Source organism: Acanthopagrus latus, chromosome 9, assembly GCF_904848185.1.
Source record: "Acanthopagrus latus isolate v.2019 chromosome 9, fAcaLat1.1, whole genome shotgun sequence".
NCBI classification, from domain to species: domain Eukaryota; kingdom Metazoa; phylum Chordata; class Actinopteri; order Spariformes; family Sparidae; genus Acanthopagrus; species Acanthopagrus latus.
In genome coordinates this window covers 28,611,238-28,634,817 of record NC_051047.1, presented here as the reverse complement: position 1 = coordinate 28,634,817, position 23,580 = coordinate 28,611,238, and the positions used below count along the sequence as shown (strand labels likewise).

Genomic DNA, 23,580 nt, shown 5'->3' with positions numbered 1-23,580 from the left:
ACTTCAGTCAGCGATTTTCAAACACATCCTCTTATTTCTGGTCTGTATGTAGAGCGCCCGCCTGGTGCCGTCAGTCCAGAATGTCAGAGTCAAAATAAAGCTTTGTTAAAAACATCCTGACAGTGTTGAAGTCAGTCACAAGCTACAGCAGCTACAGCTCAATATTATCACTCTGACTTTGCTTAAATACACTTATTATTTCATTTAATTTCAATCATGTCGTTTGGAGTAGACACACTTTAATCAATACTCTGATCAATAATCAGTTCTACCCTCATCACACAAGTCCAGTTCCAGATACAGTTCTAGATCGACTGAACCCGCAACCAGACGTCACTAATCCCCAAGACAGTTATTATTATTATTATAATTAATAATACTAATACTACTACTACTACTACTACTACTAATAATAATAATAATTATTATTAATAATAATATTAATCACTATTATTATTATTATTATTATTATTATTATCATCATTATTATCGAGAAGAAGGTTTGTTATTGATAGCGGCGACCTAGTTTCACTAGAGAAGTGAACCTAGTTTCATTTCTCCAGGAAGATGATTTAAAACTTATAATGAACTATTATTATTATAAGAAATAATAATGCTAAGAATAATAACAAGAACAATGATGGTGACAGCTCCAGATTTAAATCCAGATGCAGTTCGAGAACCAGTCGACCCTGATCCCCAAGACCCAGTTCAAGAAGAGGGTTGGCTGGTTTTTGTTGTAGTGAGCTAGTTTCACCAGAGCAATCTGGGATGGTTTGATTCTGTTCTACCTTCATCATGCAGCTCCAGCTCCAGCACCAGCTCCAGCACCAGCCAACCAATCACCAGTCGATCCTAATACCCAAGACGGAGCTCAAGCTGAAGGTGAAGATGAGCAGTTTCTTGTGTTGATGGCAGCGAGTCAGTCTCACCAGAACAATCCATGAAGCTGATGATTAAAAATGCCAGCAGAGATTATTCAACCCTGATATGTAATTATTAGCAAAGAATCATAAGAATCAGAACCAGAACCACCATGTGTCACGTTTCAACTGGTTAAAGCAGCAGAACTGCAGAAACATCATGTGGTGACTAGACTCACTTAATTTGTTTACACACTACACGTTCACCAGGCCACGCCTCCAAAGGTCTCATAACCAATTACAGATGAACAGGAAGTGATTACAGAGGCTGATGGACAGTGTTGGAGTTAGAAGACGCCACAGTAGATACAGAACTGGATTTTAGTTCATTACTCCAGAGATCAACATCAACCACTGGAAACATTCCCACAGCCATTTGATCATTTAATTTAAATGAAATCAATAATCTCTAGTCAACTGTACCTCTGCCATGAAGATGCAATCGTAGCGGAACCTGCCCAAGACCCAGTTCAGGAGGGTGAGCTGCATTTAGTTGAGAGCAGCGAGCTAGTTTGGAAATGCCAACTGAGATCATTCAAAGATAATAATAATAATAATAATAATAATGATAATAATAATAATACTATCAGTTAATGTCTCTCTTTCTCTTTCTAACCTCTCAGCAGCTGATGAAACTGTTTCACTAACTGGGACTCAAGCTGCTTTTTACCGTCCCACAAGGACGAGTGAAGGTACTGCAGACCGCGACACCTGTGAGGACGCTGCTGCTTCTCCAGAGAAAGAAAAACTGTTGAAAAAAGAAAATGGAACTGAAGACAGAGCCTCAGATTGAGTCAGAAGTGTATCTGACAACCTGGATCAGAACTGAGTCGGGGAGGGAAGAACCTGAAGAACTACTGCACATAGACTAAAATGATCACTTGAAGACTTGTTCAGACAAACTCAGGTCCACTAAACTGTGAGTCCATTAGCTGTTAGTCAAACTCTGGTGCTGAATAAACAACCGGACAAACAGGACCGACAACAGTATGTTGGGATAGTTCTGTGTGTTTCTTCTCTGGTGTCACACAGAGCTGCCAGCTGGACCGTGGTTCTGGAGAAGATGACCTTTTCTTAAATGTGGCAAATTTTATTAATTACATGAAGAATCTCCCATCTCACAGGTCTGAATGAAGGTCCGTTTATTTCCACACACAGACTCCACATTATAACCACAGTCAAGGCTCAACTTTGTTCACACTGAACCAAGCAGCACCATCTGAAAGGTGCTCAACTGTGTCCAGTTTAAACAGCCTGTCGGCAAAGCAGAACCAGAAGTGTTGGACGGTACACATCATGACGTTGACATCTGTGTGTTTCCCTGGTGTCACCTGTTAAACTGAACAAGCTCCTGTTGACTGTTTACAATCACATGGATGCTGTTCTGATGTGTTCTGACTGAGATCCAGACGAAACATCCTGGAAGGTGTCAAAGTTACGTTTTTTTGCTCTAAGTTACATAATTACATCGTCAAACTTCCAGTTACTTCAGTACTGGTGTTTGGTCCTGTTACGTTGTGTTGTGGGTTGAAGTGTGGAACATTCTTTAATTTGATGAGTGAAGGAACTGTTTATCTGTTTGACTGATTTACAGTATAGACAGATTTATCATTTTGTCTCCTGTTTATTCATTTTTTTTTTATTTTTAAGCACACAGTGAGAGTTTCTGTATCGTCTGTGTCTGAGTGTTGGGATTTGTATGGAAAGTGTTGGGATTTTTCTGATAATTAAACAATGGTGCTCGCAAAAGCATTTATTTCACTGCGTTGTCTTTATTTTCACTATAAAACTAAGTCCAAAAGTGGTCTGAAGAAGTTGTGTGTGAACCAAAATTGAACATAAAAACAACACAAGTAAGAATGAACCAAATGCTTCCACTCAAATGGAGGAAGGGAAAGTGTCACCTGTGTGATCTGAGAGGACTGAAGTCCAATATGACCCTCATGTGAGCACAGAACTAATCCTCTATTTACATGTGCAAGAAGGCAGAAAGAGATACACACTGAGCTGATTCTGATAACCACTGAACACAGCTTCAATGACCCACTTCCTGTCGAACATGACGAAAATAGTTGTTTCTGTAAATTCTGTAAAATTTTTTGCCTTAGCTTGCTAACAAGTGTGTTGACATGAAATTGAAGTGTGAGTTTCTGATCAATCAGATACCCAAATATTTGTATTTAGCATTTACCATTTCAATGTCTTGCTGAAGAATTGTAATGGCTTCATGTGCAGGACAGTATATTCAGCATGTAGATTTGCATTACAGTTCGTTACAGAGAATGTAATTTTGTGAATACAGATTGTGAATGACACAGGACAGAGTATTGAACCTTGCAGAACCTCTTTAGACGATGGTAAAAACATGGAAAGATTGTTTCCTACAGTCAAATATTGTTTTCTATGAGACAGGTAGTCCTTGATCCAGTTACATGAATTACAATCAACACTGAGCATCCACAAAGAGGGCAGCACAGTTTTTCCCTTAACAATGACAGGACCATGAAGCCCAACAATGTGAAAGACTGGGGCCCGTCAGTCCCAACGTTATCCCGGCCCTGTGCACATCACTGACCTGTTGTACATCCTGACTTTTGATTATATAATTGCCTCTTGGTACCCTCATCGCGTGAGCAGACAACCACACCTCTATTTACATGTACGAGAGGGCAGAGAAAGCATGGCATGGTGAAAACCAAACATAGGTATGGATTCACACCATTTGGTCTGCAGATAAACCAGCTGAGTGATATTTGTTTGGGAGCAGTGCAGATCAGACAAGTTGAGAAACACAGGGAGAGCTGTTGGAAACTGAATGAAAATACTCCACCAGTGCATTTTTGTTCAGCAGAGACAAACAATATCAGGTGAAGTGTCGTAGTCCACAGAACATTTCTGGAGCTTCACAGTAAAACAGAGCTGCAGCGTTCTGCTAAACAACTGAAGCAGCTGGAGACTTGATTTAAACATTAATGGCTCCTTACAGCTCTCCTGGTGTAATCCAAGTTTTTGGAAGCGTTGATGTGTTTCACTGTGAAGCTCCAGAATGTTTCTGGACTACGAGACTTCACCTGACTTTCTTCAACATGGAGGAGAAGAGGAGGACTGGAGTGACATTTTTCGGGGTAATTAATGTCGCCTCCTTCATTGTGAACTGTTTAAATTAACTTTACTGTGTTACTGACTTCCAGTAAACACAAAGTCCAGTCCTGCCTGTTTATAGTTGCTGCAGATGATTGAGTGGCTCCTCCTTCAAACAGAGCTGCCTACATTCTGTTCACGACCCTCACAGGTGACGGTGGCAGGTGGAGGAACAGCTGAGCTGATCTGGTAAGTGCTCTTTAATTTCCTAATACTTCCTCATTATGTTTGTCTATATTTGCATTTCAGGATAGTTTTTTTAGTTAAAAAAACAACAACATAGTCACAGCGGCTCACCCTGCTGTGACTCTGATCATGACAACACCGCCACTGTATCACATTCTTTATCTTTGTTTTGCAGTCCAGACATGTCCTCCACCATCCTGCTGATACTCCTACTGTCTGGTGAGGAAACTGTTTTTTTTTTGTTTTTTTTTAAATTCATTTCTTGATGGTACAATTCAGGTACAAGTGGTTTTTCAAGTTTGTTTCAAGTTTTTTCAAGAGAGAATAAATTATTCAAACATTGTTAATTGGCTTCAGATGGGAATAAAAATGAGGTAAATGTGGTGAATTTAAAGTGATCAGATGTTTATTATTATTATTATCATTTTAGTTGTTGCAACAATCCAGAACAACAGACACTGTTCAGAATATTCACCAGAACAACCTCAGAGGTTCTGCATGCTCAGAGAATCTGCTGAGAGCAAAACAACAGATGGACACACTGACCTGAACGTAACATTCAATGCTGTGTCCAACTTCACACTTGAAAAGATTAAACAGTGTCAGTCGACCTGAAAGATGCAGCCACACTTTTAGCTCTCGCTGTTGACAGTTTCTCTCATGAGGGGTTATCCAGACATCTCCGTCACAAACTATCCATCGTGGTCAGCCTTCGGGGAGGGCGAGGAAGAGGAGGGCAGTGTGCTGGTGGTATTTGAGGCTCCACGTACTCTGGCGGCATCAAGTTTAATTGTCAGGCTGAACGCCATCAGACCGACATGCCATGCTGGCCTTTCCATCCACACAGATGGAGTCTTGCCTCTGTTGCGACCTCTACCTCTATTATCACCTAGTCCAGGAAAAAGAAATCGAGCGAGGGTATCGTCAACAGGAGCGTTTACTTGGATGCAGGCTCTTTGTTCACATGTGACCTGTAAGAGTTTCCAGTTGTTGTGGTGACGTTTCCATCAACAATAAAGCGGCTCTTGACTTCCTCGGATGGTCGGGAGATGAAGTTGTTCATGTTGGTTCTTGTATCTCGGCTGCTTTGTTCACCTTCCACATGTTGGTGTGAACAAAGTCGGCAGTTGATCTGAATGTGAATGTTTGTCCGTCAGACTCAGAGTTTCTGTTTTTAACTTTTCTTTTCATGTTATTGGTCTTTTGGGATTCATCAATTCTCTTTCACTGACAAATGTGTTTTCTTTTCTAGCACACATTACAGGTCTGATCTCAGAGCAGCTTCTCAGAGCAGCTGTTGGAGGATCCGTCCTGATCCCCTGCTCTCTCCATGATAATCGAACACTCAGCAGCGTTTACTGGCAGGAGGGTGAACAACATTTCTTTCTGTGGGACAGTGGGAAAATAATACAAATCCCAAACAACAAATATGAGAACAGGGCTCAAGTCTTCCATGATAAGTTTAGTTCTGGAAATATTTCCTTCAGGCTTGACAACATTTCTCTGGAAGATGATCGGAAAACATTCTTTGCCTACATTAAATTCGATAAGGAGAAGCAATCTGAAGAACGGTGCAGATCCACGCTGCAGGTTTCAGGTAATTTCAGAAGCTTCTTTACACCAAACCTCAATAAATCTATATGGAACCGGTTTAAATTAATTACCTGATTGATATGACATTTAACACATTTGTTTAAACAGTTTTTATGAGTAATAAAGTGAGAAAGGGCTTAGAAAGGTTATAAGCTGTCAGAAGATCTGCAAGTGTTTCTGGATAACGTCCCTGGAGCTGATTACAATTGTTTAGACAATTCTTGTGAACCACAACATGTTTCAGCAGCGTCCCAGAAGCAGCTCTGAATACATGCCAAGTTTATTTTTGACAGAAGCAAAACCACAGCTGCATCAAGCTGCACAGAGCCAATCGAGCCAGACAGGAAGTTGAGGAAGAGATGCTCCTGGTTGGATGTGAAGTTGTGTAACAGAGATGTTCCCAGTCTCATGTAGTCTTACATGGTCCAAGTTCAGATTCATGAACAACACCGCTGAAGATGAACACGTAACACATGTTTTTCTGAGGAAATATTCAGGCACCTGGTCATCCATCCATGTGACCTTGAAATACCTGCCTGAGAGTAACATGAGCATTAGCATTAAACTCATTAGCGTTCTTTTAAAGTTCAGATAAAAGAGTCAAAAACAGGTCCTGAGGTGGAAAAACAGCCAATACAAAGAGCATAAAAACACATAAACTGATATTTGTCTCTTCAGATCCACTGAACCCAACACAACCCGTATCTACTCCTCCCCCAGAGAAAGGTGAGCAGTGTTTTGTTGTTATGTAATTCTGGATTTGATTTGGCTAACTGATGAACCAATCATCTGGAGGCTGGCTTGTTATTGGCTCAGCAGAGAGGAGAAAGAGGAGAGAGGGCTGCTTGTCTATATAATCACTCATTGGCTGTTGTAGGCTCTAGGGGGGCATATAAGCTCCTCTGCAGCAGGTCTAATCTGTTGTTTCTCCTGACCTACAGGTGAAAACAAGGGGATTCATGTGGCTGCAATAGTTTTACCTTTCCTCTTCCTCCTTGTCCTTGCTGGTGTCTATTGGTACAGAGGGCAACATGAGTGATCTTTGCTGATTTTCTATTCTGTTGTTTTATGTTTCAACAACTTGTGGGACGGGATGAACTCAAGCACCAAACAGAAACTGTGTGACCTGATATGAATAAACACAACTAGGCTGAAACTGTAAAGTAGAGCTGAGAATGTTCAGTAAGCAGAAAACATCTGGTCACTTCATACCCAATCTGACGTCGCACATGGTATGAAGAGAACTTCAGTCAGCGATTTTCAAACACATCCTCTTATTTCTGGTCTGTATGGTCTGCATCCTGACATAGTGTTGAAGTCAGTCACAAGCTACAGCAGCTACAGCACAATATTATCACTGGTGGTTTCACTTTGCTTTAATACACTTATTATTTCATTTCAGTCATGTCATTTGGTTTATTTAGACTAACCTTAATCAATCCCTGGATCAAAAATCAGTTCTACCCTCATCATACTAATACAGCAGCAGGGAACCATAAAATAATTCTTTGAGTTAGCAGAAATACACTCTTCTGATAATTTCATCATTAATCTTCTCTACCCTCATCACACCGGTCCAGATCAACCTCAAGCTCAACCTCAAGATCACGATCAGGCTCAAGATCAAGTTCTGGTTCAAGATCCAGATCCACCCAACCAACCACTAGTTGTCCTTAATCCCCAAGATGGAGCTCAAGAAGAGGGTCAGCTGTTTTTTTATTATTGATATTAGCGAGTTAGTTTCACCAGAGCAATCCGTGATGGTTTAATTTTGTTCTACCTTTATCACGCAGGATAAAAATAAAAGGCTAAAAAAATATCCCCTCACCCTAAATGGGATAAAAACATGGTGATATCTGCTTTTGGCAGGGGGCGGTGGGCTCTCTGCATCTGACGTGTGTTTGGTTTGCAAATGATATTTGAGACTGGACAGGTAGTTTCCTCCTGATTTCAATCAGAATTAAGAGAGAAATATCAGAAATGTTTGACATTTTAGAGGGTTTTTATTTTGAAATTCCACATCAGAACGTCATCTGAGTGGCTTGCTGAGGTGGAGTGGTGCTATCAGTCAGAAATGAAATTAGTCTGTGGAAACAGGTAGGTTCCTCTTAACATGAATCTCAACTTGAGTGAGATAACGAAAATATTTCACGATTGAGTGGGCTTTTATTTTGAAATTAGATGATCAAGTTACTGTTTATTTTCATGTTGGACTAATCACTCACATAATTAAAATGTCATATCCTCAATCGTCTAAGGCTTCACTGTGATCAGAATTGGGATGGTAAAAATGAATTAAGTAAATAATAAATGAATTAATTCCTTAAATGAGTGAAATGTGTTCATAAGTCGGTGATTTTATTTTGAATTCTCTTCTCTAACTGCATTACCGTATTATCCTCTACAAACAGGAACCACAAAATAACTGGCGAGTGTCACGGGGGATTTCGGAGTGGAGGCTGGCTGGACTGAAGTCATTCAGCACCGGTTGATGCGGTATTCGACGGTCTCGCCGAAGGACTCGCCTTCAGAGACCGCAAAGGCCGGTCGGTCGAAGGATTCAGACCCTGAACTGAGAGGCAGCACCAGAGAAAGGGAGCAGATGAGGGAGAGAGAAGGGAGATACAAGATGGCTCCCAAAGTAGCCCTGTTAAAGTTGTGAGGTCTTCTCTCTCAGACGCTGACCTCGTCTGTTGCTTACTGTCTTCTGTCCTGTTCAGTAAGATTCATACATTTTTATTTAACATCTCACTTCACGGTTTTATCAAGGCACTGACTGTGTGTTTTAATACAGCAGAAACAAACTGTAACATTTACTTCCTCATGCACACGTTCTGTACGGAAGCGTATTGCTGCCACCTCAGATAAAATAATAACTGATAATGAAATAAGGTGAAACTTATGTTTTAACATGATTAATAATGGTCTCGGACGGAGGGATTTTGTCCCTGCATGATCACAAAAGTACACAGTAAAAGTACTTAAGTTCAGCAGTATGTGAAGTTTTTTTTAATCTCACGTTGTCATTCACTTTGGTATCTGGAAGGATACCATCGTGATACTTTCACTTTGTTAATGACGGTGAACTTCCCGTATGTGTCATGGGTCTGACTGTGAGACTACAGACTGACCCACAGTCACAGCGAGCTCAGTAACATTACCGTAAATGTTAGTGCATTTGCGCACTGGGAAAAAAAAAGGTGCGGCTCATAGATCATGCGGGGACTAAATCTCTCCGTCTGAGACCATTATTAATCATGTTCAACTTATAATGTAATAACATGATAAGTAATCATTAGTTCTCAGTTATCTCTTTTGGGTGGAACTAATATCGCCTCCTTTATTGTAAACTTTTAAATCGACTTTACAGGGTTACTGACTTCCAGTAAACCGAAAGTCCAGTCCTGCCTGTTCCTCCTTCATGCTCCTTCATCAGACAGTTCACTGCATATGTGAGCTGCTGCCTTTCTGTTCACAGATGAAAGTGTGCCAGGTGAAGGAACAGCTGAGCTCTGCTGTGTGCATTTCACGTTTTAAAGTAAACAGTCACACCTGCTGTGTCTCTGTTCATGACAACACAGCTACTGAATCACATTCTTATCTTTGTTTTGCAGTCCAGTCATGTCCTCCACCATCCTGCTGATCCTCCTGTCTGGTGAGGAAACTGTTTTTGTTGATAATTCATTCCTTGACTGCCCGATACAGGTAGAGGTGGTTTATCAAGTAGAAGTATGCAGCGAGCTATACACCGCTGGAATGATTGTGCTCTGTGTTTCAAAGGAAGATGACAATCAAATTAGTCATAATTTGCAGGGTGTCATCAGCCTTTAAGTGCTTTTATTATTTAATCTCTTTTCTCTATATTGGGCCTCGGAGGCTTCTCGTCCTCTTCTGATCAAATGAAAATACTTTAGAAGAGCTTTGCTTTTCTTGTGGTTAAAAACTGTCATGCATCCAAGTTTTGTATTCGACCACAGATTCACTTCTCATTATAAAGCCGCTCACTGTGTTATGCAAGATATAATAACATATAATAAAAGTGTGTGACCTTCATATTATATCAAACATTTGAGTGCTAATTGGTGAATTTCATGTGATCCACACACCAGGAGCAGGATTAAGAATCTCAACAGTGTTAATTTAGAGGAAGAAACAGATTAGTCTGTGAACCACAGGGCTGCTTTGTTAAGAAAATGTACAGTCAGGATCAACAGACACACCTGTTGTTTGTGTAACAACAACAGAGCCAGGTGAGCAAACATCTCATTGTTCAGTTCTACAAAGAGTGACGCATGACGATCAATACAGAAATATTGATACATACGATCCCAGACATCTCTGTTCCTAAGATATAGTAACAGATCGATATCTCAGATCAGTGAGTTAGTGTCGGCGTGTGCAGACAGGTGACAGGAACTACTTGTCCTTCCTCCTGTCATACTGTAGTCGTATGCAAAAGCATACAGCTGTATGAATACGTAAGGCGCCTCAGGCAGAACATTAATGATGACATTATGCACAGATAGACAATGAGGCTATTCTTGACTTTTACTGCACTCGCAGTGAGAAAGTGACGCACATCTACTCAGACCTCAGTTCGTGTGTTATCTGATTATAAAACTAGGGCTGTCAGTTGATTAACATGTTTAATCCTGATTGTTTGTCCACAGTTGACTCAGGATTAACTGCAAAATAACCGCACATTCCTAAATCTGTTCTAAATGAAACTCATAAATCATATTGTTCAAGTTTCTAATGCTCTTATCAACATGGGAGTGCACAAATCTGCTTTGTTCAAGTGTTTATTATTATTATTGCGGTTGAGGTCCTGCATGCTCAGAAAATCAGCTGAGAGCGAAACATCAGAAGGACACACTGACCCGAGTGTAACATTCACCAGTGCAACTAACAGAATGTGTCCAACTTCACATTTTACAGCTTCACTAAACAATGTTAATCGACCTGAAAGATGCAGCCAAATATTTAACTCTCACTGGTGACAGTTTGTCTCATGAGGAGTTATCCAGGCTTATATAAGACATTGGAGGCTCCACGTACTCTGGTGGCAAATCAGTTCACATCAAGTTTAACTGTCAGGCTGAACACCATCAGACCGACACGCGCTGCTGGATTTTCACATGTGACCTGTAAGAGTTTCCAGTTGTTGTGGTGACGTTTCCATCAACAATAAAGCGGCTCTTGACTTCCTCGGATGGTCGGGAGATGAAGTTGTTCATGTTGGTTCTTGTATCTCGGCTGCTTTGTTCACCTTCCACATGTTGGTGTGAAGAAAGTCGGCAGTTGATCTGAATCTGAGTGTTTGTACGTCAGACTCAGAGTTTCTGTACAGGGACGCACCTTCTCCTCGTGAAGTTAGTTTTTTTTACTTTTCTTTTCATGTTATTGGTCTTTTGGGATTCATCAATTCTCTTTCACTGACAAATGTGTTTTCTTTTCTAGCACACATTACAGGTCTGATCTCAGAGCAGCTTCTCAGAGCAGCTGTTGGAGGATCCGTCCTGATAAACTGTTCTCTCCCAGGATATCCACTCAGTCTCAACTGGTTTTACTGGCAGGAGGGCGACAATCCTGTTTTTCGATGGGAGAATGGGAAAGAAATGAAAATAGAAGACAACAAATACAAGGGCAGGTTCCAAGTCTTCACTCATGAGTTTAGTTCTGGAAATATTTCCATCAGACTTGACAACATTTCTCCGGAAGATGATCAGAAAACATTCTTTGCCTACATTAAATTCGATAAGGAGAGGCAATCTGAAGAACGGTGCAGATCCAAGCTGCAGGTTTCAGGTAATTTCAGAAGCTTCTTTACATCAAACCTCAATAAATCAGCAGTGCCGGCCCTGAGTAACTTGGTGCCCTAGGCAAGATCTCATTTTCAAATTCAAGATTTTATTTCTTTTAAGTCAAAAATATCACACCAAATAAAAACTGAAGAAAGAAACAAGTGATAAAATACAATATAAATAAGACATTGTGCAAACATATTATCTCTCAGCCTCAGAGTGCCATTTCTCTCTTATCGAATATCAGCCGCTTTGCAGAACGACCTCCAACTCCTTCCATGTTGCCATGTGGGTATTGTGCTCCCGACTAGTCTTTATTTAGAGGAAGAAACAAATAAGTCTGTCAGCCACAGGGCTGTTTTGTTAAGAAAATCCTGTTGTCGAGGCAGAGAGAGTTTTTGTGCAACATCCAGGTAACAGCCAGGTGAGCGAACATCGCATTGTTCAGTTCTACAAAGATCCAATGTCAGGATTGGGGGGGACACAAAAGTGACTGTACGCAACTCATTCCATGTCACCATAAATCACAACTTCGTAGAGGCTTGCCCTATCATTCAGAAAGTACTGCACAGAGAATCATGTATTATACTTAACTTTCTTGCTTGTTTGTCCTAAACAGTCAGCAGCGCATATCACTGCTTACTTAACTGTTATATTAGTAAATCATAATTTTAAGGGTCTCGGGGATGTAATGTCTACTCATGTTCTTATCTTTCACCTCCCTCCATCCCTCCCAGATCCACAATTCTTCTCACCATCTTCCTTTTCTCCCAGTGTATGGGACTACTTGATGAATGATCAGTTTATAAGGATGAATATCAAAATATGAGGCCCTAACCAAGTTGTGTAAACTAACTGATCATGTTTTTACAATGCCAGTTAAGCTGATAAACAGTTCTAAAAAAACACACAGTTCTAAGAGAATCTAAAATGTGAAGAATGTGAAGTCTGAAAATACATTTGTTCAATTTTGAATAATTTAGGGTATTTTATTGGGGGGGGGGCAATTCATGTTTTTCAGAAATTGGGGGTCATGTCCTCCCATGATCTGCACCCATGGGCAGAACATTGATGATGACAGGTAGAGAGTGATGCACGTCTCCCCAGGTCTCAGTTTGCATGTTATCTGATTGTAAAACAATTTAACATATTTAATCCTGATTATTTGTCCATAGCTGACTCACAATCTGCAAAAGAATCACACATTTTTTCCCCTGCTCTTAATCAAACTATAAATCATATTGTTCAAGTTTCAATGCTCTTATCAACATGGGAGTGCACAAATCTGCTGTTCAAATGTTTATTATTATTATTATTATTATTATTGTAACAATCCAGAAAAAACAACTGATTTATTTTCCCTGTGAATTCCAACCATGTTTTAATCAGAATTATTAGAATCTAAACTCAAATAACAATTTCTCAGAATTCAGAGATTAAAAATGAATATTTAAAAACTCCAATCACTGCCATGTTTTCTGAAATAAGGTCCCATGAGGTCCCCACTGGAACAGTAGTTACTTGATGTAACTTTAGTTCTCTGAGTATTTGTTTAGCTCTCTAACTGCATGTCATCGCAGCCACAGTAAAGCACATTATAGTTGTAGCCAAACATGAAACCGGTGATGCTGATGAAACTGAGATATCGCCCAGACTAATTATTGATATGAAATGAAATAATCTCCACAATGTTTGTACACCTGGTTCAGAGTGTTTATGCATGTAGAACACATCAGAGATTGGATGATTTCTGAGAGCCTCATTTTCAGGTTGGAAAAACTGGATTTGCTGATTTATCCTGAAAAATCACACCCCTGGTTTACTGCTGTGACATTCTCAGCATTTTGATGGGACTCATCATTTCACTTTATGCTGACGACAATATTTTCTATTCTAACACACATTACAGGTCTGATCTCAGAGCAGCTTCTCAGTGCAGCTGTTGGAGGATCCGTCCTGATCCCCTGCTCTCTCCCTGGTAATCCACTGACGTTTTACTGGCAGGAGGACCAGTCTTCTAACCAACTGTGTCACTGGGACAATGGGAAAACATTGCCAGCATGTGACAAATACAAGGGCAGGTTCCAAGTCTTCAATTCTGAGTTTAGTTCTGGAAATATTTCCATCAGACTTGACAACATTTCTCCTGAAGATGATCAGAAAACGTTCTTTGCCTTTGTACATTTTTACGATGAGCAGAAAAAAGTCGCCAAACCGTCTGAAGAACGGTGCAGATCCACACTGCAGGTTTCAGGTAATTTGACAGGCTTCTTTACAACAAATCTCAATAAATCTCTCCTCATATCAAAATGCTGTAAATGTCTCAGTTGTTCTTTCTGTCACACTCACAGCTCCCTACCAGGATCTGGTCCTGATGGTTAACCACACAACCAACAGTGCAACCTGCTCAGCACGAGGAGGATATCCTGCAGCTCAGGTATCATGGAAGGGTCTGATGAGATCCAGCGATGAAGAGCTGGACCTGCAGGATGCTGAGACGTTCCTGCAGTCGGGTCCAACAGAGAAAACCTTCTCCTTCACAAGCTCTGTCAACGTTAGAGGGTTAAAGTCTGTAACCTGCATCGTCTACAACCCTCACTCCAACAAGACCATCACCAGAACTGAAAATATAGACACTGGTGAGAGATCATTCAGATCAATTCATGTGGCCTGGAAACATCTTCAAGGATGTTACAGTTAAACTATGAGGAACTGGTTGATTTGACACATTTGTTTAACTTGTTTTTATTCCTGGTAGATAATGTAACTTAGGAAAGGCTTAGAAAGGTTAGAAGCTGTCAGAAGCTCTGCAAGTGTTTCTGGATAACGTCCCTGGAGCTGATCGCAATCATTTAGACAATTTATGTGAACCATGACACGTTTCAGCAGTGTCCTAGAAGCAGCTCTGAATACATGCCAAGTTTATTTTTGATAGAAACAAAACCACAGCTGCATCAAGCTGCACAGACACTCAGGACACAGAACCATGTGGTGCATCAGGTTACCTTTCCAAAATACAACACCAAGTGCTGACTCTGGCTCTACTGCACAGTACACTCAGAAATATTAACAGCAAACACACTTAAAACAGATGAATAACCACAGCAAAAGCACAAAACATTTTAACTATGTAGCTAAGAAGAATTGATGAAACACAATCTGAGCGAGTCGACAACATGAAACGCTCTTGGTGGGATGTGAAATATAGATGTTCCCAGTCATGTAGTCTTACATGGTCCAAGTTCAGGTGAAACAACATCAATGAAGATGAACATGTAACACATGCTTTTCTGAGGAAACATTCAGTCACCTGGTCATCCATCTATTTTATGACCTTTAAACACCTGCCTGAGAGTAACAGGAGCATTAAACTCATCATAGTTCTTTTAAAGTTCAGTCGAAAACAGGTCCTGAGGTGGAAAAAACGCCGATACAAAGAGCATGAAACTACATAACTGATATTTGTCTCTTCTGATCCATTGAGCACCTGGTGAGCAGTGTTTTGTTAAACTATGTAGTTCTGGATTTGATTTGGCTACATGATGCACCAATCATCTGGAGGCTGGTTTGTTACTGGCTCAGCAGAGAGGAGAAAGAGGAGAGAGGGCTGCTTGTCTATATAATCACTCATTGGCTGTTGTAGGCTCTGGGGGGGGCATAGAAGCTCCTCTGCAGCAGGTCTAATCTGTTGTTTCTCCTGACTTACAGGTGAAAACAAGCGGATTCATGTGGCTGCAATACTTGGATCTGTTGTCCTCATCATCCTTGCTGGTGTCTATTTGTACAAAAAGAAATGTGAGTGATCTTTGCTGATTTTCTATTCTGTTGTTTTATGTTTAATCAACTCGTGGGACGGGATGAACTCAAGCACCAAACAGAAACTGTGTGACCTGATATGAACAAACACAACTAGGCTGAAACTGTAAAGTAGAGCTGAGAATGTTCAGTAAGCAGAAAACATCTGGTCACTTCATACCCAATCTGACGTCGCACATGGTATGAAGAGAACTTCAGTCAGCGATTTTCAAACACATCCTCTTATTTCTGGTCTGTATGTAGAGCGCCCGCCTGGTGCCGTCAGTCCAGAATGTCAGAGTCAAAATAAAGCTTTGTTAAAAACATCCTGACAGTGTTGAAGTCAGTCACAAGCTACAGCAGCTACAGCACAATATTATCACTCTGATTTAATACACTTATTATTTCATTTAATTTCAGTCATGTCATTTGGTTTCTTTCGACAAACTTTAATCAATACTTGGATCAATTATTATTTCTACTGTCATCACACAGGTGCAGTTCAAGATCCACGGAACCCAGAACCAGACGTCCCTAATCCCCAAGACCCAGTTCAAGAAGAAGGTTTATTACTGATAGCTGCGTCGTAGTTTCCATGAAGATGATTTAAATCTAATAATGAATTATTATTATTATAACAATTAATAATGCTAAGAATAATATTAAGCACAATGATGGTTTGGTTTCATTGGAATACACTCAATAGATTGAATACCCTTATCACGCAACTCCAGATTTAAATCCAGATGCAGCTCGAGAACCAGTCGACCCTAATCCCCAAGACCCAGTTCAACAAGAGGGTTGGCTGGTTTTTGTTGTATTGAGCCAGTTTCACCAGTTTCACCAGAGCAATCTGGGATGGTTTTATTCTGTTCTACCTTTATCACGCAGCTCCAACTCCAGATCAAGATCCAGATCAACCCAACCAACCACCAGTCGACTCGAATGCCAAAGAGCCAGCTCAGGAAGAGGGTCAGCTGTTTTTTGTTATTGATAGTAGCAAGCTAGTTTCACCAAAGCAATCCATGATGGTTGAATTTTGTTTTACCTTTATGAAGCAGCTCCAGATCAAGATCAAGATCAAGCTCGAGCTCAAGATCCAGATCAACCCAACCAATCACCAGTCGATCGTAATACCCATGACGGAGCTCAAGCTGAAGGTGAAGGTGAGCAGTTTCTTGTGTTGATGGCAGCGAGTCAGTCTCACCAGAACAATCCATGAAGCTGATGATTAAAAATGCCAGCAGAGATTATTCAACCCTGATATGTAATTATTAGCAAAGAATCATAAGAATCAGAACCAGAACCACCATGTGTCACGTTTCAACTGGTTAAAGCAGCAGAACTGCAGAAACATCATGTGGTGATCTGCACCACTGGGCGTAGACTCATTTGATTTGTTTACACACTACACGTTCACCAGGCCACGCCTCCAAAGGTCTCATAGCCAATTACAGATGAACAGGAAGTGATTACAGAGGCTGATGGACAGTGTTGGAGTTAGAAGACGCCACAGTAGATACAGAACTGGATTTTAGTTCAATATTCCAGAGATCAACATCAACCACTGGAAACATTCCCACAGCCATTTGATCATTTAATTTAAATGAAATCAATAATCTCTAGTCAACTGTACCTCTGCCATGAAGATGCAATCGTAGCGGAACCTGCCCAAGACCCAGTTCAGGAGGGTGAGCTGCATTTAGTTGAGAGCAGCGAGCTAGTTTGGAAATGCCAACTGAGATCATTCAAAGATAATAATAATAATAATAATAATAATATCAGTTAATGTCTCTCTTTCTCTTTCTAACCTCTCAGCAGCTGATGCACCTGAGGACACTGTTTTAATATCTGAGGATCGAGCTGCTTTTCACCGTCCCACAAGGACGAGTGAAGGTACTGCAGACCGCGACACCTGTGAGGACGCTGCTGCTTCTCCAGAGAAAGAAAAACTGTTGAAAAAAGAAAATGGAACTGAAGACAGAGCCTCAGATTGAGTCAGAAGTGTATCTGACAACCTGGATCAGAACTGAGTCGGGGAGGGAAGAACCTGAAGAACTACTGCACATAAACTAAAATAATCACTTGAAGACTTGTTCAGACAAACTCAGGTCCACTAAACTGTGAGTCCATTAGCTGTTAGTCAAACTCTGGTGCTGAATAAACAACTGGACAAAGCAAACGGACCGACAACAGTATGTCGAGATAGTTCTGTGTGTTTCTTCTCTGGTGTCACACAGAGCTGCCAGCTGGACCGTGGTTCTGGAGAAGATGAGGATAAAAAAACACATTTCTTTTTTGAAGTATGGTAACTTTTTTTGATCACATGAAAAATCTCCCGTCTCACAGGTCTGAATGAAGGTCCGTTTATTTCCACACACAGACTCCACATTATAACCACAGTCAAGGCTCAACTTTGTTCACACTGAACCAAGCAGCACCATCTGAAAGGTGCTCAACTGTGTCCAGTTTAAACAGCCCGTTGGCAAAGCAGAACCAAAAGTGTTGGACGGTACACATCATGACGTTGACATCTGTGTGTTTCCCCAGTGTCACCTGTTGATCTAAACATGTACCTGCTGACTGTTTACAATCATATGGATGCTGTCCTGATGTGTTCTGACTGAGATCCAGACCCAACAAACATCCTGAAAGTTACGTTTTTGTCTTTTTTTTGTTTTTTTCAGGCTGACAGTTGCTGTGTTTTGTTTCAATAGAAGTTGGAAGTCGTACATTTCCTGTTACTTCAGTACTGTTGTTTGGTCCTGTTACGTTGCTTTGTGTGTTGAAGTCTGGAACATTTCTCTTTTATTTGATGAGTGAACAAACTATTTATCCGTCTGTCTGAACACCATCAGACTGACACACTGCGATCCACAGAGACGCCAAACTGTCCTCCCTCTCTGCATCTGTTACTTTCACACAGGTGGACATGATTCTCACCAGCCTGTGAATGTGTCTGTGGTGTGACGATTTGTGTTGTTGTCTGATTCTTATTTTTAAGTGCACAGTGAGTGTTTCTGTATTGTCAGTGTGTCTGAATGTTGGGGTTTGTGTTCAAAGTGTTGGGATTTTTCAGATAATTAAACAATGGTGCTTGCAAAATTGTTTGATTTACTGCGTTGTCTTGTCAATTGAACTAAGTACAAAAATGGTCAGAGGAAGTTGTGTGTGAACTAAAATTGAGTGTAAAAACCACATAAGTTAGAATAAACCAAATGCTTCCACTCAAATGGAGAGAAGGGAAAGTGTCACCTGTGTGACCTGAGTTGAAGTCCAACTCAGAGTCATATATTGCACAGTGACAAATCATTTATTTACATGTGCAAGAAGGCAGAGAGAGCCTGGCATGGTAAAAAAAAACAAATATAGGTGTCTGGTCTGCAGATAAACCAGCTGACTGATATTTGTTTGGGAGCAGTAAAGTTCTGACAAGTTTAGAAAGACGGGGAGAGTTGTTGGAAACTGAAAAAAAAAAAGAACCTCACCAGTGCATCTTTATTCAGCATTTGAATGCTCAGTTTTATCAAGGCACTGATTGTGTGTTTGAACACAACAGATATAAACTGTAGTCTGTTGTAGTCGACGGTGTTTGTACTAAAACAATTCTTATTTCTTCCTCTTCACATTTGAAGCCTCATGCAGCAGCTCTGTAACACATTGTTTGGTGATGAACACTTCATCTGACTGAGGATCTACACTTTCCTCCTGGCAAGACGAATGCACACATACCAGAGCACGAAAACAATCAGACAAAAGATTACAGGACATATTTCAGTCACAGTTAACTGATGTGGATCAAAGACTTTTCCAGCTGTTTGCTGCAGTGTTTGAAAGCAGAGAGACGAGGAGACAAATAACAAAAAGTCAGTGAAGTTTGTTTAGTCCGCAGAACATTTCTGGAGCTTCACAGTAAAACAGAGCTACAGCGTTCTGCTAAACAACTGAAGCAGCTGGAGACTTGATTTAAAACATTAATGGCTCCTTACAGCTCTCCTGGTGTAATCCAAGTTTTTGGAAGTGTTGGCATGTTTCACTGTGAAGCTCCAGAATTGTTTCTGGACTACGAGACTTCACCTGACTTTCATCAACATGGAGGAAGAGAGGAGGACTGCAGTGATTTTTATGAGGGGAACTAATGTCGCCTCCTTTATTGTAAACTGTTTAAACTGACATTATTGTGTTACTAACTTCAAGTCAACACCAAGTCCGGTCCTGCTTGTTTAGAGTCGCTGCAGATGATTAAGGAGCGGCTCCTTCCGATGGCTCACTTGCATATTTGAGCTGCCTGCCTTCTGTTCACAGGTGACTCTGTGAGGTGGAGGAACAGTTGAGCTCTGCTGTGAGACGATTTGATCTGGTAGGTGCTCTTTAATTTACAAACAGTCGTAGTTATTGAGATGGAGGGAAACAGGACACACTGGTGATACGATCAGGACTTTTGTAATATTATCCAATACTTCCTCATTATGTTTTTCTATATTTGCATTTCACATGTAATAAAAACACAGTCACAGCGGCTCACCCTGCTGTGAGTCTGTTCATGACAACACAGCTACTGTATCACATTCTTTATCTTTGTTTTGCAGTCCAGTCATGTCCTCCACCATCCTGCTGATCATCCTGTCTGGTGAGGAAACTGTTTTTGTTAATAATTCATTCCTTGACTGCACGATACAGGTCAATCCCGCTGCAGGTGCTTCCATGGTTTGGCAACGTCTCGAAGAGTGTTATGGGACTCCCGAGGTCATCGAAGACGCACTGCGAAGATTGAGAACTTTCCGAGGCTGACCAATAGAGGTACTGTTAAGCTGAGAGAGCTAAGTGACATTCTCCATGAACTGGAGCGCGCTAAGCAGGATGGTGCACTGTCTGGACTCTCATATTTGGATACAGCTCGAGGGGTGAAACAAATAGTGGAAAAGCTCCCTTATAACCTCCAAGAGAAATGGATCAGCTTTGGAAGCAAGTACAAAGAAGATTACAGAATGGCTTTTCCTCCCTTCTCTGTCTTCTCAAGGTTCGTTGAACAACAGGCAAAGATAAAAAACAATCCAAGCTTTACTATAACACCGAACAGCAGTCATGTCACTTCCAGGGTCGAAAAGCCTACAAGGTACAGTGGTAAAGGGTCTGTGGCTGTACATAAAACTGACATCCCTGCAGAGCCATTAAGCATCCAAGCCAGTTCTGCACTGAAGAAAATGGGAGAACCGGATCATCAGTGTCCGATACATAGAAAGCCCCACCCACTGAAAAAATGCAAGCTCTTTAGAAACAAAACTCTAGAAGAGTGCAAATCATACCTCAGAGAGAATCACATCTGTTATCAATGTTGTGGGTCTACTCAGCACATGGCAAAAGAGTGTAAAATGGCTGTCAAGTGTTTTGAGTGTAACAGTGACAAACACATCGCAGCTCTGCACCCGGGTCCTCCTCTTCTGACCACACAGTGTGGTGGACGACAGAGATGAAAGCGGGGAGCAAAATGAAAGCCCACCATCTTCAGTCACCTCCAAATCTACAGAGGTTTATGGAAGTGCAGACAGTGCAAGATCTTGTTCCAAGATCTGTTTGGTGAAAGCATATCCTGAAGGGAAAAAGGAGAAGGCAATCAAGATGTATGCGGCGTTAGACGAACAAAGTAATAAGTCTCTCGCCAAGACAGAGTTTTTCTGTCTTTTTGAAGTGAAAACTAGCTCCTTACACCCTGAAAACCTGTGCTGGGAAACTAGAGACTTCCGGTAGGAGAGCTGCTAATTTCACCATTGAGTCCATGGGTGGGAAAGTAAAGCTTGCCTTACCCCCCTTGATAGAGTGCAACATGGTGCCAGACGATAGGACAGAAATCCCCTCCCCAGAGGTTGCATGCCATCACCCCCACCTACAGTCAGTTGCTAGTAAAATTCCACCTGTGGACCAAGACGCACAAATTCTTCTGCTCTTAGGAAGGAACATCCTAAGGGGGCACAAAGTACGTGAGCAAATCAACGGGCCCCACAACGCACCTTATGCACAGCAGTTAGACCTAGGCTGGGTCCTTGTGGGAGATGTGTGCTTGGGCACGGTTCATAAGCCATCAGAGGTGAACGTTTACAAGGCAAATGTTTTGAACAACGGCCGCGTATCCTTCCTCAGGCCATGTCCAAACAGCATCCACGTGAAGGAAGACTATGGTGGTATGACACAGCATCACGGTGCAACCCTCCCTGCATGTGACCTGAACACAAGTCTCCATGTGCATCCAAGTACAGACAACCTAGGGTGTTCTGTGTTTGACAGGTCTAAAGATGACAACAAACTAGCACTGTCCATTGAAGACAAAGCCTTCCTAGCTCTCATGGATTCAGAAGTCTACCAAAATGAGGAGAACAGCTGGGTGGCTCCTTTACCCTTTCGGGTTCCTAGACGACGCCTTCTAAGCAACAGGGAGCAAGCTTTGAAACGCCTCTGCTCACTTCAGAGAACCCATGAGAAAAAGCCAGAAATGAGAGAACATTATATCAAGCTCATGCAGAAGATGTTGGACAGTGGCCAAGCTGAGCTTGCTCCATCTTTGGACAAAGGGAAAGAACACTGGTATTTGCCAACCTTTGGTGTGTATCACCCAAAAAAAACCAACCAGATACGTGCTGTTTTCGACTTGAGTGCTGAATGTGATGGAACCTCACTCAGTGATGTCCTCCTTAGTGGACCAGATTTGAATAACACTGCTTGGAGTTCTTTTGCAATTCCGCAAAGAACCCGTCGCTCTTACAGAAGACGTGGAGTAAATGTTTTATTGTTTTGTCGTCCGAGAAGAGGACAGGGATTATCTTCGGTACCTCTGGTATGAGGATAATGACATAAGCAAGAATGTCACCAAGTACAGGATGAAGGTCCATGTTTTTGGAAACAGCCCTTCACCTTCTGTGGCCATCTACTGCATGAGACAAACAGCACAAAAAGGTGAACAAGAACATGGTTGGGATGCAAGACGCAGTTTGTCGAGAGGCAGTTTTACGTAGATGACGGTCTCACCTCAGTCGCCACACCTGAAGAGGCAACAGATCTCCTCTCACAAACCAGAGAAATGTTGGCAGAATCCAACCTGTGACTGCACAAAGTGTCATCAAACAGTAGTCAGGTAATGGAAGCGTTTCCAGTAGAGGAGCGTGCCAAAGATCTGAAGGATCTAGACCTCGGAGTGGATCCCCTACCCCTTCAGAGGAGTCTGGGTCTCTCCTGGAATTTGGAAACAGACAGCTTTACTTACCTGGTGTCCTCTGAAGAAAGGCCGTACACACGGAGAGGTGTGTTGTCAACAGTTAACAGTTTGTATGAGCCCTTGGGCTTTGTTGCTCCTATAACAATGCAAGGGAAAGCACTTCTGTGGGAGTTGTCTTCTGAACAGAGTGAGTGGGATGCTCCTTTCCTCCCACAAAAGGAGGCAGAATGGAACTCATGGAGAGACTCTCCAAAGGCTCTGGCAGACATGCTTATAAGGAGGCGCTACATACCAGTTTGGCTGTTCTCAACCCAGACAAAAGAACTGTGCATCTTCTCAGATTCTTCCACAGTGACGATAGGAGCAGTGGTCTACCTGAGAGCTGCAGACACTGAGGGACAGTGTCATGTCCGATTTGTCATGGGGAAGTCAAAATTAGCTCCTCGCCGCGCTCACACCATTCCACGTTTGGAGCTCTGTGCAGCGGTGCTGGCTGTTGAGCTATACGAGTTGATCAGCGATGAGATGGACATTGAGATAGCCATTGTGAAATTCTTCACTGACAGTAAGATTGTCCTTGGCTACATTCATAACTCTACAAGAAGGTTTTACCTCCATGTCTCCAACCGAGTAACTCGGTTAGAGACATAGACGATCTACACACCCCAACCAGAGGTACTATGTGCCGACAGATCTGAATCCCGCTGATTATGCAACCAGGTTTATGCCAGCATGCCAACTCGAACACAGCAGCTGGTTGTCAGGTCCAGCTTTTCTCTATCAGGACAATGCAGAGGAGATATCCAAATCTAATATCTTCGCCCTTATTGAGCCTGAAGCAGATGAGGAGATTTTTCCAGAGGCTACTACCCTGGCAACCGAAGCATCAGAGTCTCAGTTGGGCTCCCAACACTTCGAGCGATGTTCAAGC

The 23,580-nt window shown here is 41.7% G+C and overlaps 4 protein-coding genes across 8 annotated transcripts in view; 3 read left to right on the top strand and 1 right to left on the bottom strand.

Annotated features, from left to right (window-relative positions):
• LOC119025579 overlaps window positions 1-18,549 on the top strand; it is a 23,657-nt gene extending 5,108 nt beyond the window's left edge. Inside the window, exons 3-10 of the mRNA XM_037109270.1 lie at window positions 11,304-11,651; window positions 13,557-13,901; window positions 13,999-14,286; window positions 15,356-15,442; window positions 15,938-16,006; window positions 16,334-16,414; window positions 16,501-16,608; window positions 17,261-18,549. Coding sequence (XP_036965165.1) covers window positions 11,304-11,651; window positions 13,557-13,901; window positions 13,999-14,286; window positions 15,356-15,442; window positions 15,938-16,006; window positions 16,334-16,414; window positions 16,501-16,608; window positions 17,261-17,439 — 1,505 coding nt within the window. The 3' untranslated portion in view covers window positions 17,440-18,549. The remainder of the gene's footprint in view (window positions 1-11,303; window positions 11,652-13,556; window positions 13,902-13,998; window positions 14,287-15,355; window positions 15,443-15,937; window positions 16,007-16,333; window positions 16,415-16,500; window positions 16,609-17,260) is intronic.
• The window catches only part of LOC119025585 (uncharacterized protein C21orf62 homolog), a 100,356-nt gene that overhangs the window by 39,711 nt on the left and 37,065 nt on the right, over window positions 1-23,580 (bottom strand). The window lies entirely within an intron of this gene.
• On the top strand, window positions 3,972-7,514 carry LOC119025586. Of its 4 annotated transcripts, XM_037109286.1 has the most exons (6): window positions 3,972-4,253; window positions 4,426-4,469; window positions 5,503-5,619; window positions 5,738-5,847; window positions 6,522-6,569; window positions 6,785-7,514. In XM_037109286.1, exons 1-5 carry the CDS (start codon window positions 4,156-4,158, stop codon window positions 6,528-6,530), a joined length of 378 nt encoding a protein of 125 aa, XP_036965181.1. In that variant the 5' UTR covers window positions 3,972-4,155; the 3' UTR covers window positions 6,531-6,569; window positions 6,785-7,514. The 4 variants fall into 4 exon arrangements, with proteins under 4 accessions (XP_036965181.1, XP_036965178.1, XP_036965180.1 ...); XM_037109283.1 differs by having other exon boundaries at window positions 5,503-5,847; XM_037109285.1 differs by lacking the exons at window positions 6,522-6,569; window positions 6,785-7,514 and adding an exon at window positions 6,137-6,379.
• Window positions 8,264-23,580, top strand: LOC119025582. 2 transcript variants are annotated; one of them, XM_037109276.1, is made up of 3 exons: window positions 8,264-8,562; window positions 9,214-9,336; window positions 20,032-23,580. In XM_037109276.1, exon 3 carries the CDS (start codon window positions 21,219-21,221, stop codon window positions 22,275-22,277), a length of 1,059 nt encoding a protein of 352 aa, XP_036965171.1. In that variant the 5' UTR covers window positions 8,264-8,562; window positions 9,214-9,336; window positions 20,032-21,218; the 3' UTR covers window positions 22,278-23,580. The 2 variants fall into 2 exon arrangements, with proteins under 2 accessions (XP_036965171.1, XP_036965172.1); XM_037109277.1 differs by lacking the exon at window positions 9,214-9,336.

What these genes read in the sequence shown, in the direction of transcription:
- LOC119025586 (XM_037109283.1), top strand. Translation starts at nt 4,156, where the DNA reads ATGATTGAGTGGCTCCTCCTTCAAACAGAGCTGCCTACATTCTGTTCA. An exon ending in ATCCACGCTGCAGGTTTCAG is followed by an intron (nt 5,848 to 6,521) that starts GTAATTTCAGAA and finishes TTGTCTCTTCAG; the next exon opens with ATCCACTGAACCCAACACAA. An exon ending in TACTCCTCCCCCAGAGAAAG is followed by an intron (nt 6,570 to 6,784) that starts GTGAGCAGTGTT and finishes CCTGACCTACAG; the next exon opens with GTGAAAACAAGGGGATTCAT.
- LOC119025582 (XM_037109277.1), top strand. Translation starts at nt 21,219, where the DNA reads ATGGGTGGGAAAGTAAAGCTTGCCTTACCCCCCTTGATAGAGTGCAAC.